Source organism: Schistocerca nitens, chromosome 5 (assembly GCF_023898315.1).
Source record: "Schistocerca nitens isolate TAMUIC-IGC-003100 chromosome 5, iqSchNite1.1, whole genome shotgun sequence".
Taxonomy (NCBI): Eukaryota; Metazoa; Arthropoda; class Insecta; order Orthoptera; family Acrididae; genus Schistocerca; species Schistocerca nitens.
The window spans coordinates 308,285,438-308,299,646 of record NC_064618.1 but is presented as its reverse complement, the minus strand read 5'-3'; the positions used below and the strand labels follow the sequence as shown (position 1 = coordinate 308,299,646).

At 40.4% G+C, this 14,209-nt stretch overlaps 1 protein-coding gene across 2 annotated transcripts in view; it reads left to right on the top strand.

The window, feature by feature from the left end:
* LOC126259476 (adhesion G protein-coupled receptor A3) overlaps window positions 1-14,209 on the top strand; it is a 198,581-nt gene that overhangs the window by 33,065 nt on the left and 151,307 nt on the right. For both annotated transcript variants that reach the window (XM_049956314.1, XM_049956313.1), the window contains exon 3: window positions 5,416-5,487. In XM_049956314.1, coding sequence (XP_049812271.1) covers window positions 5,416-5,487 — 72 coding nt within the window. The remainder of the gene's footprint in view (window positions 1-5,415; window positions 5,488-14,209) is intronic.

Here is a 14,209-nt window from a genome sequence, read left to right as displayed (position 1 = left end):
CGTTTCCTTTAGGAATTTTTAAAAGTCCAAGTCTTCTAGGTACTTGTGGGTTCTGCCTTGCCGGACACTTTTAACCATGAAAGTAGTGTGCCTCATTGTTCTGTACTGACCATCATCCTCTTTGCTATCACCATTAACCCTATTATGGCCTGTCTCCCATCGAGCATCTTCAGCTCCCTTTTTGTTGACAATTTTGCCGTCTATTGCAGTTCTCCACTGACCTCTCTCACTGAGCGGCATCTTCAGCATTGTCTCGATTGTCTTTGCTTGTGGAGCATTGACATTGTTTTTCACTTTTCCACTGACAAAGCCGTTTGTATGAATTTCTGGCAGTGCAATCGGTTTCTTCCACCGTCTTTACGTATTGGGCCCATTACTCTACCGTTCATTGAAACTATTACATTCCTGAGGCTCATGCTCAATAGGAAACTTCTTTGGTCCTCCCACGTGTCACCTGGCCGCCCGCTGTACCCCATCCCTTAGTGTCCTATGTGTCCTTAGCGGTACTTCCTTGGGAGCAGATCGGGCCACACTCCTCCGTTTGTACCAGTCAGTTGTCCGTGCGAAACTAGACTTTGGGTACTTCATTTATATATCTGCATGTCCGTCCATCGTATGCTACCTCAGTATGACCACCACTGTGGCATATGTTTGACCACAGGTGCCTTTTACACTAACCCAGTTGAGAGTTTGTATGCAGAAGCTGCCGAACTACTGCTGTCATACCGCCATGATTTTCTCCTCAGCAGCAGATACGCATGCCATTTGTCTGCCATACCTGGCCACCCATCTTATTCCTCCTTCTTCAGTGACTCCTTTGATTGAGCGTATGGGGCGGGTCCCCCTTCTCTGTTTCTTCCTGGAGTTCACTTTCGGCTGTTGCTCCAATGGCTTAACTTCACACTACCTGGCATTTTCCCAATGAGTGTGAACCACCTTGGCTTCGTGTGCCAGCCTTTGTTCACCTTGGACTTCAATCGCTTCCTAAGGACAATATTGCAGACGGGTCCAGGAAAGCTTTCACTTGCTCATTATTGCTGGAGCCACTGTGATGTTTATGTGGGTCCCTGGTCACACCACTGGTCTGATGGGCAATGAGGCCACTGACTCTGCTGCCAAGACTACAGTCTTTGAGCCTTGGCCCGCTAGTTCTTTCATCCCCTCAGATAATCTCTGTGTTGCCCTCTGTCAGCAGGTGGTGTCACTTTGGCGTCGCCACTGGTCTTCCCTTCATGGAAACAAGCTCTGGGTAATCAAACCTCTCCCAGCATATTGGTCAACTTCCTCTTGACCCCCTCGCCGTGAGGAGATCATTTTGGCTAGTTTGCGTGTTGGACACTGTCTTTTTAGCCACCGCCATTTGTTAGGTGATGATCCCCCACCAATTTGTGCTCATTGTCCTCAACCATTGACAATTCACCAATTCCTGGTGAAATGCCCATTTTTGAACCACTTACATTCTCATTTATGTTTGCTGTCTAAGCTATTGGCCATTTTAGTGAATGACATGTTGGGCTGTCAACCGCGTTTTACTTTTTATTCATCATAGTAATATGGCGAAGGACATTTAATCTTTAGTTCAGGGCCTCTGTTGTATCTATGGAGTATTTTATTCACCTTTCTCCAAGTCCACAGTTTTAGCTGTCTTTCCTTCCGTCGATTGGGCCTAATGTGTAGCCATATTTTACTCCTTTTTTGTCTTCATGTTCCACAGTTCTGACATGGGCACCTATGACCCTAGGTGTCTTTGTGAAAGAAAAGAAAAAAAAATACAAAACCAAGCTGGTGGCTCTGGATGGTATGGTTAGTCACTGGTTGCTGCTGTTTAGCACCGACTTGGTAACTGATGCACTGTACTGTGGCATGTCGATCCCTTGTTATAAACCACCTCTGCTGTCAATATGTTGGCACTTACAGCATTTGACATTATTGTTTGCAGTTTTCCCAAAACTGAGAAGCTAACAGTACATCCTTAACATGATAGCATGTGAAAGCTGGTATGTACATGACCGTGGATTGGGGATTCCATTTGCACAATTAATGTCTGGGTGTCTGGGTATGAGAGACATCTGGAACAAATTTGGCAATTGTGAGCCTTGGAACATTATATAGAAGCTGTAGAGACAAATAAGAATCTTCAGTCACCAAAAAATTCAGCATAGTTCTGATGATGATAGTTCACATTTTCCTTTCCTTTATGAATTGTGAACTCTGTTATGAAGATCCTTGAAGTGTTTTGATAGCATTCTTAGGTTGCTGAAACAGACCTATATCATTGACGTCGGTTTGCAGTAGGGTTTTGGAGCATATACTGTATTCAAACATTATGAATCACCTCGAAGGGAACGATCTATTGATACGTAATCAGCATGGTTTCAGAAAACATCTTTCTTGTGCAACGCAGCTAGCTCTTTATTCGCACGAAGTAATGGCCGCTATCGACAGGAGATCTCAAGTTGATTCCGTATTTCTAGATTTCCGGAAAGCTTTTGACACCGTTCCTCACAAGCAACTTCTAATCAAGCTGCGAGCCTATGGCATATCGTCTCAGTTGTGTGACTGGATTCGTGATTTCCTGTCAGGAAGGTCGCAGTTCGTAGTAATAGACGGCAAATCATCGAGTAGAACTGAAGTGATATCAGGTGTTCCCCAGGGAAGCGTCCTGGGACCCCTGCTGTTCCTGATCTATATAAATGACCTGGGTGACAATCTGAGCAGTTCTCTTTGGTTGTTCACAGATTATGCTGTAATTTACCGTCTAGTAAGGTCATCCGAAGACCAGTATCAGTTGCAAAGCGATTTAGAAAAGATTGCTGTATGGTGTGGCAGGTGGCAGTTGACGCTAAATAACGAAAAGTGTGAGGTGATCCACATGAGTTCCAAAAGAAATCTGTTGGAATTCGATTACTCGATAAATAGTACAATTCTCAAGGCTGTCAATTCAACTTAGTACCTGGGTGTTAAAATTACGAACAGCTTCAGTTGGAAAGACCACATAGATAATATTGTGGGGAAGGCGAGCCAAAGGTTGCGTTTCATTGGCAGGACACTTAGAAGATGCAACAAGTCCACTAAAGAGACAGCTTACACTACACTTGTTCGTCCTCTGTTAGAATATTGCTGCGCGGTGTGGGATCCTTACCAGGTGGGATTGACAGAGGACATCGAAAGGGTGCAAAAAAGGGCAGCTTGTTTTGTATTATCACGTAATAGGGGAGAGAGTGTGGCAGATATGATACGCGAATTGGGATGGAAGTCATTATAGCAAAGACGTTTTTCGTCGCGGCGAGATCTATTTACGAAATTTCAGTCACCAACTTTCTCTTCCGAATGCGAAAATATTTTGTTGAGCCCAACCTACATAGGTAGGAATGATCATCAAAATAAAATAAGAGAAATCAGAGCTCGAACAGAAAGGTTTAGGTGTTCGTTTTTCCCGCGCGCTGTTCGGGAGTGGAATGGTAGAGAGATAGTATGATTGTGGTTCGATGAACCCTCTGCCAAGCACTTAAATGTGAATTGCAGAGTAGTCAAGTAGATGTAGATGTATCTGAAGCCCTCCACAACGGTTTCTTTCAAGAAGGTGACTGATCAACCAAACTGATATTTTCTCCTTATTCATAACATATCTTTTTTACTGAATTCATGCAGACAAGCATTGTGTCACTGTGTAAAGAGCCATTTATGAAACTTGTTTCATAAAGCTGGTTTCCGGCAGTGTTTAACAACCTAGTATCTCCTTCTAACCCATGTTTAAGTCTTAGTGGTCTGTGTAGTTAATTAAATAGCACAATTACTGAAATGTGCTGATGCATATCATATTTTCGCAGTTCTTACATGGACAAAATGAGATTGCCCGCTGAAGTTTCTCATGTGCTCTGACATTTTTGGGGTGTTGCAATCTATCTGATAAAGCTTGAGCTTGTCCGAAAGCACCTCTCTCTCTCTCTCTCTCTCTCTCTCTCTCTCTCTCTATCTATCTATCTATCTATCTATCTATCTATCTCTCTATCCATCTATCCATCCCTCCCTCTAAAAACATTTTTATTGGGTTCAGGAACCCATTAAAATCTATAGCAATTAGATATACTGATCCAACAGTTGCTTAGGCATATGAGGAAAGTTTGATGACTGAATGTGCTTCTTCTTTCATTCATTAATATTATCTTTCAGAAGGGTAGTCTTGGGAAGATGTGGAAGTGAGTGGTCAAAGTATACCTTCATCCACTCACTCGTATGGAATGAGGTAATTTGAACTTCATATAGAATATGGTTTTTTAATCCACAGTTTCCTCCTCCATCGAGAGAACTTATAAGTGTGTGATGCCTGTGGCACTATCTAAGCAGTGAGCTACATTTTGATGGTGTGGTTTATATGTTAGCCAATAGCTATCTACTGGCATCTTTGGCGACTTGCTCTCTGAAACTTCATGGCCAGTCTGAGACTTGAACCTTGAACATGACCTTTTGCAGGCAATACTTTTACTGACTGAGCTATCAAGGCGTGAATCACAATCCATCCTCACAGCTTTACTTTTGCCATTATGTCTCTCCTACTTTCCAAATTTCATTCTGTAAACATGGTCTGTATTTTAGGCTTTAACACTTCTAAAATTCTATCAGGACACCGATTCCATCCTTAAACTTTTAGGAAGTGAAATGTAATGTTTTTTTAAATGGTTTCAACTACCAACACATTACAGTTTGTACACTTTAGTTACATTTATTTTCTATGTTTTTGTTCACAGGACTGTAGTGTTTCTTGATAATCTTATCTCTCTCTCTTTTTAAAGTTTTGTGTTTGTTATTACATCATTCTTATAAATGAACAGATTTAATTAATTTGGAAGGATGAATGAACACGCTGTCAGCACCTTGAAGACTACAGTTTCAAATTTTTTACCCCATTTCGCCGTACCGCATTCCTGTTTTGTAAGCTTCCATCTATTCTATACATTGTTCTAGCTTTTAGAGGTAACAGATCTGTGCCACTACTCTTTTAGCCTCTCACTCCTGATCAGAAACTCCGAAGGCTTTCTCTCTTACTTCTGTTGTTAAAAAGGAGCTCACTTATGTACATTTCTCTCCTTTGTGTTTCATACTCAAGGAAAGAACTCCAAGCACCAGAATCCTGCACCTTTGTTGTGGATCTTCTGTTATTTTTTAGTAAAAAAGATTTTTATTCCACCAAGGACTTTACATTACCGTATTTAGTATTTGAGACCATAAATGTAGATAGTCTAATATGCTTTTATAGAACATTTATTAAAAATCCATTCTTTTTAGTTAGTTTAACATTTTTACACAGCACTGTAATTTTTATATATCTTTTTTAGGGCTGCATTTCTTCAGAAGAAGATTTATTTATTTTTTCTTAATAGGCTATATATATTTAATGCATTGTTTTTGTTTCAGGGATCTGAGCCGCAACTTCATTTTTAAAGTGGAAAGTGGAGCATTCATGAATTTAACTAACTTGAAACGTTTGTAAGTATTTAATAGTTTTATATTGCATTAAGATAGTGCCAAAGCTTATATGTAGCTCTACTTGAGTATCTTGGCAGTTTATTCCTAGCAAAGGAAAGCAGCAAGATAATATGATCATTTTCGGAACTTGTTTTCTGTCTTATTTGTGATTAAGTGGCAATTTCAGTTATTTTATTCTTTGTCTGTATTTCAGGAAGTGTTCTGAGCTACTATTACATTTTTAAATGTTATGATTGTGTGTTTATTTACTGTCATGTTGCTTTCTAGAGACTAATTACTGATGCCTGTTCTATTATTATATGAAGGGTAGTCAAATAGTTCCCCGAATTTCGTTATAACTACTTATCATGACAATATAGATACACTTTTACTTAATACCCTTCAAAATAGGCTCCTTCAGTGCACACACACATGTTCCACTGCTTCTGCTATTGCTCGAAACAATGATAAAAGATCCTTTCAAAGTTCAGCTGTTGCGTTGGTTTTGATGCCTTCTATGGAGGCAAAATGGTTACCTTTGAGGCCCTTTTTGAGCTTGAAGAAGAGCCAGAAATCTGCCAGTGCTAAATCCAGCAAGTAGGGAGACTAATACAAGAGTGGAATGTTCATTTCTGGTAAGCCATGTCCCCACAAGTGATATGTGGCAGGGAACAATGTCATGATGCAGTGTCAACCTGGCTTGCCATTTTGAGAGATGTTTTCTTTGTATTGCCTCTCTCAGTCATTTCAAAACCTGCACATAGGAAGGCATTAACAGTTTGTCCAGCTGGTACAAATTCATGGTGCACAACACCTTCATTGTTGAAAAATGCAATGAGTATCACTTTTGTTTTGGATCTGATGTGACATGCTTTCTCTGGTCAATAAGAGGGTTTTGTGTGTCATTCTGATGCTGCCTATTTTGCTCCAGGTCATACATGTACACCCAGGTCTCATCATCAGTAATGATTGTCTCAAGAAACATCAGGTCCTCTACACTTTTTATCAAAAAACTTGGCCACAGTCAACAAATGAGTTGCCATTTGGTGCAATGTCAGCATCTGTGGGACAAACTTTGCACTGACACGTTTCATCTTCAAATTGTCTGACAGGGTGTATGAACGGATCCAAGTCTACAATTCTTGTGCCAATTCATTGATAGTCGACTGTCAGTCTGATCTGATTAACTGTTTGACTTGATTGACCATTTCTTCTTCTAGAGGTTGATGGTCTTCCAATGTGATGCTCATCTTCCAGCGATTCCTGCCCATCCCAAAATCTTAAAAACTTCCCATAAATGGCTGTTTTCTTTAAAGCAGCTTCCCCATAAACTATTTGTAAGGCTGAATTTGCCCGATCTGCAAATGAATTTGATGTTCACTTTTTGTTGGAACTGTGACATCATGCCACCAGATCACCACACTCTGGTACCTGTAAATAAACAAAAAACACTACACAATTTATTGCAGAGAATTCAAGAATAATTAGTTAAATCAGAGTAATTAATTAATGTAGCCTAATATGAGGTGCAGCAAAACAATTACAGAGAAATTTTGGGAACATTTTGTTGTTGTTGTTGTTGTTGTTGTTGTGGTGGTGGTGGTGGTGGTGGTGGTGGTGGTGGTTGTTTTCAGCCCAAAGACTGGTTTGGTGCAGCTCTACAAGCTACTTCATCCCCTGCAAGCCTCTATATCTCCAAATAACAACTGCAACCTACATTATTATGTATCTGCTAACTGTATTCATCTCTTGGTCTCCCTCTACAAGTTTTACCCATCTCCAATATGAAATTGATGTCTCAGAAAGTGTCATCAACTGATCCCTTCTTGTAATCAAGTTTTGCCACAAATTATTTGTCTCTCCAATTCCTTTCAGTACTGCCTCATTAGTTACGTGATATACCCATCCAATCTTCAGCATTCTGACGTAGCACCACATTTCAAAAGCCTCTATTGTCTCCTTGTCTAAACTGTTTATCATCCGTGTTTCACTTCCATATGTGGCTATGTTCTAGACAAACACCCTCAGAATAGACTTCTTGAAACATAAATCTATAATCAATTTTAACAAATATCTCTTTTTCAGAAGTAATTTTCTTGCCATTGGTAGTCTACATTTTATGTCCTCTCTACTTTGGCAATCATCAGTTACTTTTTTGCCAAATGGCAAAACTCGTCTACTACTTTTGGTGTCTCATTTGATAATCTAATTCCCTCAGTATCACCTGATTTAGTTTGACTACATTCCATTATCCTTGTTTTGCTTTTGTCAGTGTTCATGTTATATCATCCTTTCAAGACACTGTCCATTCTGTTCAGCTGCACTTCCATGTCCTTTGCTGTCTCGGACAGAATTACAATTTCAGCAGCAAACCTCACAGTTTTCACTACTTCTCCCTGAACTTTAACTCATACTCCAAATTTTTCTTTGGTCACCTGTACTGCTTGCTCAATGCACAAATTGAATAACATCAGCTATAGGGTACAACCCTGTCTCACTCCCTTCTCAACCACTGCTACCGTTTCATGTCCCCTGACTTGTGTAATTGACATCAGGTTTATGTACAAGTTGCAAATAGCCTTTCACTCCCTGTATTTTACCCTGCTACCTTCAGAAATTTATAGAGAGTATTCCATTCAACATTGTCAAAAGCTTTCTGTAAGTCTATAAGTCCTATAAACATAGATTTGCCTTCCCGTAACCATCTTCTAGGAGAAGTCTTTTTATTGTTGTACTTGGTTTATGTAGCAAAACTTAAGTATCACTGAGCATACAGTGACATGTTGGTTGGAACAAATGCCAGTTTTTTGCGGTCAATAATGACTAAGTTCACACAGTGAAAGGCTGGATGGAAACAGAGTCCGAAACACAACAAAGTCGTCATAAGCATACAAGATCAGTCCAAAGTTAATACCAGAGAGAGAAAACTGTAAAATATTAAATGGCATGTTCTGTTGGCTTCAAGTTATACTAGGCAAGTGCCAATCTGTGACCATACGCACGTATTTAAGCACAGAAATCCACCAGAGAGTACATCATTTGTACTCTCAGTTCATGCTGTCTTTGAAGCCAACAGGAACAATATATCTTGCCAGTTGCAGTATCTCATACACCATATCAATACCGTGGCTTGGAAAAACCAAATCACTGTCATATACAAGACCCCTTCCTCTTAATCAGCATGTAGGGCCATAAGTGGTCAGGCTTTTGCCTTATTTATAGGGGAAAGGAAAAAAGAGGTGCTGGGATTCCTGCAAAAAGTCCCTGCGACAGTTCAACACCATTATTGGATGGTTCTTGGACATGTGCTGAGGAAATATGCACTTGTTAATCGTATGCCCTTGTTATGCTTTTTGGGCCTATGTGTGTCGGGTGTGTTTCAGAGGGAAGTGCCTCCACCTCCAGGGACACCTCATTGCTCGGCAGACTGGTCTCTGCTACTATGTTCTATTCAAGATCATGGACAGGGGGTAGGAGAAAGGGTTGGCAAGTGATGGTGGAAGGAACTGGAACTGGCTTAGGAGGTGGCAATGGTTTGTTGTCATCCCCCTTCCCCCTAGGTTGTTGTAAGCAGGGGTGGGGGCAGAGATTATACTGTTGGCAGAAGGTAAGCTGAGGGGAGCAGACTTGTTATGGCTGTGGTTGCTTACGCTTGCTCTAGATGGCTGCAGGGGAGGAAGGGTTGCCACGACCAAGCTGGTTTCAGTGCTGAACTAAAATCTATTTACGGCCAACTAGTGCTGGACAACAATCTATTTATGGCTGACTGTGACTTTGAACATCTGTTTCTCAATATTGCTAATGTTGATGCCTTTGGTCCACTGTGGTTTCAGCTCAAAAGAGGAATCTATTACCAGGAGTGCCTGTGCTTTAGTAGGTGCAGGTACACAGACCATTAGCCCTCTGGGTCAGGTGCAGCAGATTGAGTAAAGTATGTGAACGTCTTTGCAGCTGCTGTGCCATTCTGTCTGGGAGCTTGGAATGTGGACCAAAGAGTGATATCAGTGGCTTATAATTTGTGATGAGGTGAAAAATGTAAAACTCCTTTACACCATAAATAACTGACCATGACACCTCCCTGATTTTCAAATAACTCCATTAACTGCAGCTCTTCCACGTTACCCAAAATGTGAAGATTGTCTATGGCCATGACGTGAAGCCCCTTAGCCCCTTCTTGCAAACTATGACAGAGGTACTTAGCCCTCATTCAAAAAGAACTGGTAAGATGGCAATGCAGTCCATGGTCTCGCAGCTGCTCAAATAAATCTTGGATAAGTTGTAACTGCTGGTCACTCATAGCCCCTGTTGCAGTTATATCATCCAAATAGATTATACATTGTGGGATACCCTGAATTAACTGTTGAGATACCTCTAAGAAATCGTGGGAGTGCTTATGATCCCAAACAGTAATGTGTTGCAACTATACATGCCAAAAGGCATAGTAATGACTAACATCTGTTTTCAGAATGAGATTTTCACTCTGCAACCGAGTGTGCGCTGATATGAAACTTCCTGGCAGATTAAAACTGTGTGCCCGAGTTCGAGTCTCGGTTGGGCACACAGTTTTAATCTGCCAGGAAGTTTCAACATCTGTTTTGTTTCCCAGTGATAGGCAATTGCAAACAGGCATCAGCCAGATCTATTTTTGAAAACAAATGAGCCCCGGCCAACTGGGTAGGAATTCCTCTGACCTAGAAATCTGATAAAGATCTACATGTGGCTAAGAATTTACCATAATTTTGAAATCACCATATAATGTAATTGCTTCATTTGCAGCTTAATGACTGCCAATGGTGCTGCCCATTATTTTGAAGATGCAGGCAAAGTGACATAAACTGTGATGCCTTTGTAGTTCAGCCTTAACTTGTTAGTACATAGCAAATGACACTGGTATCCTCTGCAGAACCAAGTGTTTCTTGTAAAACATGTGATATCGGGATGGGCAATGACATCATTGGTGCCTGGTGTCACAATATGGACACAGTTTATTTGAACTGGTTTGCTGGGGGTTATGGACAATGATGTGGGGGATGAAACAATGGTGAACGAAGAGCTGTTTTCTATATGAGTTTACCAATGATGAATAGAGTGAATCATTAATTACCTTACCAACTATCGTATATTGCGCCACGAGACTACAGGATGGCCTGTGCTCTGTGAACCAGATGATAATATTGACTGAGTGTTATCAGCTGATTGATACTCAGTCAGCATGTTACTCGATGTAACCCATCTTAACATCGCTCACTATATCCCGTCTTAACAATGTGAAATACTTGCAGATGCTCTCTGTAAACATTGAACATAGGTAACAGTTGATCCACTCCCTCCAGCTTTGTTAACATGTACCCCTTTGAATTGCAGTTCCAGGAAGTCTTGTCATAGTTACAGTTTTGTCCTATTGTTTTACTTATTCTTTTGTAAACTTCGTTTTAAAATATTGTTTCTTGAAAAAATATGGTTTTGTACACCCATACGTTCTTTTTATATCTGCCACTATCATCATCATCATCATCATTATTAGTGGCAGCAGCAGTAGTAGAAGTACTGCCAGAATTAACTTCATTAGTTCATGTTGTTGTTGTGGTTTTCAGTTCTGAGACTGGTTTGATGCAGCTCTCCATGCTACTATATCCTGTGCAAGCTTCTTAATCTCCCTGTAACTAATGCAACCTACATCCTTCAGAATCTGCTTAGTGTATTCATCTCTTGGTCTCCCTCTACGGTTTTTACCCTCAACGCTGCCCTCCAATACTAAATTGGTGATCCCTTGATGCCTCAGAACATGTCCTACCAACCGATCCCTTCTTCTAGTCAAGTTGTGCCACAAATTTCTCTTCTCCCCAATCCTATTCAATACCTCCTCATTAGTTATGTGATCTACCAATCTAATCTTCAGCATTCTTCTGTAGCACCACATTTCAAAAGCTTCTATTCTCTTCTTGTCCAAACTATTTATCATCCATGTTTCACTTCCATACATGGCTACACTCCATACAAATACTTTCAGAAATGGCTTCCTGACACTTAAATCTATACTCGATGTTAACAAATTTCTCTTCTTCAGAAACGCTTTCCTTGCCATTGCCAGTCTACATTTTATATCCTCTCTTCTCCGACCATCATCAGTTATTTTGCTCACCAAATAGCAAAACTCCTTTACTACTTTAAGTGTCTTATTTCCTAATACAATTCCCTCAGCATCACCCGACTTAATTCGACTACATTCCATTATCCTCGTTTTGCTTCTGTTGATGTTCATCTTATATCCTCCTTTCAAGACACTATCCATTCCGTTCAACTGCTCTTCCAAGTCCTTTGCTGTCTCTGACAGAATTACAATGTCATCGGCGAACCTCAAAGTTTTTATTTCTTCTCCATGGATTTTAATACCTACTCCAAATTTTTCTTTTGTTTCCTTCACTGCTTGCTCAGTGTACAGATTGAATAACATCAGGGAGAGACTACAACTCTGTCTCACTCCCTTCCCAACCACTGCTTCCCTTTCATGTCCCTCAACTCTTATAACTGCCATCTGGTTTCTGTACAAATTGTAAATAGCCTTTCACTCCCTGTATTTTACCCCTGCTACCTTCAGAATTTGAAAGAGAGTATTCCAGTCAGCATTGTCAAAAGCTTTCTCTAAGTCTACAAATGCTAGAAACGTAGGTTTGCCTTTCCTTAATCTTGCTTCTAAGATAAGTTGTAGGGTCAGTATTGCCTCACGTGTTCCAATATTTCTATGGAATCCAAACTGATCTTCCCCGAGGTTGGCTTCTACCAGTTTTTCCATTCGTCTGTAAAGAATTCGCATTAGTATTTTGCAGCTGTGACTTATTAAACTGATAGTTCGGTAATTTTCACATCTGTCAACACCTGCTTTCTTTGGGATTGGAATTATTATATTCTTCTTGAAGTCTGAGGGTATTTCGCCTGTCTCATATATCTTGCTCACCAGATGGTAGAGTTTTGTCAGGACTGGCTGTCCCAAGGCTGACAATAGTTCTAATGGAATGTTGTCTACTCCCGGGGCCTTGTTTCGACTCAGGTCTTTCAATGCTCTGTCAAACTCTTCACGCAGTATCATATCTCCAATTTCATCTTCATCTACATCCTCTTCCATTTCCATAATATTGTCCTCAAGTACATCGCCCTTGTATAGACCCTCTATATACTCCTTCCACCTTTCTGCTTTCCCTTCTTTGCTTAGAACTGGGTTTCCATCTGAGCTCTTGATATTCATACAAGTGGTTCTCTTTTCTCCAAAGGTCTCTTTAATTTTCCTGTAGGCAGTATGTATCTTACCCCTAGTGAGACAAGCCTCTACATCCTTACATTTGTCCTCTAGCCATCCCTGCTTAGCCATTTTGCACTTCCTGTCGATCTCATTTTTGAGACGTTTGTATTCCTTTTTGCCTGCTTCATTTACTGCATTTTTGTATTTTCTCCTTTCATCAATTAAATTCATTATCTCTTCTGTTACCTAAGGATTTCTAGCAGCCCTCGTCTTTTTACCTACTTGATCGTCTGCTGCCTTCACTACTTCATCCCTCAGAGCTACCCATTCTTCTTCTACTGTATTTCTTTCCCCCATTCCTGTCAATTGTTCCCTTATGCTCTCCCTGAAACTCTCTACAACATCTGGTTCTTTCAGTTTATCCAGGTCCCATCTCCTTAAATTCCCACCTTTTTGCAGTTTCTTCAGTTTTAATCTACAGTTCGTAACCAATAGATTGTGGTCAGAGTCCACATCTGCCCCTGGAAATGTCTTACAGTTTAAAACCTGGTTCCTAAATCTCTGTCTTACCATTATATAATCTGTCTGATACCTTTTAGTATCTCCAGGATTCTTCCATGTATACAACCTTCTATCATGATTCTTGAACCAAGTGTTAGCTATGATTAAGTTGTGCTGTGTGCAAAATTCTACCAGGCGGCTTCCTCTTTCATTTCTTCCCCCCAATCCATATTCACCTACTACGTTTCCTTCTCTCCCTTTTCCTACTACCGAATTCCAGTCACCCATGACTATTAAATTTTCGTCTCCCTTCACTATCTGAATAATTTCTTTTATTTCATCATACATTTCTTCAATTTCTTCATCATCTGCAGAGCTAGTTGGCATATAAACTTGTACTACTGTGGTAGGCGTGGGCTTCGTGTCTATCTTGGCCACAATAATGCGTTCACTGTGCTGTTTGTAGTAGCTTACCCGCACTCCTATTTTTTTTATTCATTATTAAACCTACTCCTGCATTACCCCTATTTGATTTTGTATTTATAACGCTGTATTCGCCTGACCAAAAGTCTTGTTCCTCCTGCCACCGAACTTCACTAATTCCCACTATATCTAACTTTAACCTATCCATTTCCCTTTTTAAATTTTCTAACCTACTTGCCTGATTAAGGGATCTGACATTCCACGCTCCGATCCGTAGAACGCCAGTTTTCTTTCTCCTGATAACGACGTCCTCTTGAGTAGTCCCCGCCCGGAGATCCGAATGGGGGACTATTTTACCTCTGGAATATTTTACCCAAGAGGACGCCATCATCATTTAAGCATACAGTTCATAGTCAGTAGTATTTACTCACATTGTCTCTTAGACACTATGCTCATAATTTTAAAATTGTTATTTCTTAAGTAACTAGGAAGTAAAAGATTTGCTGTATGTGTGAAACTCTGGTCCGATGTAAGAGAGGATCTGATGGCCCTAATCACATCAGGTTTCATAAATAAAATAAA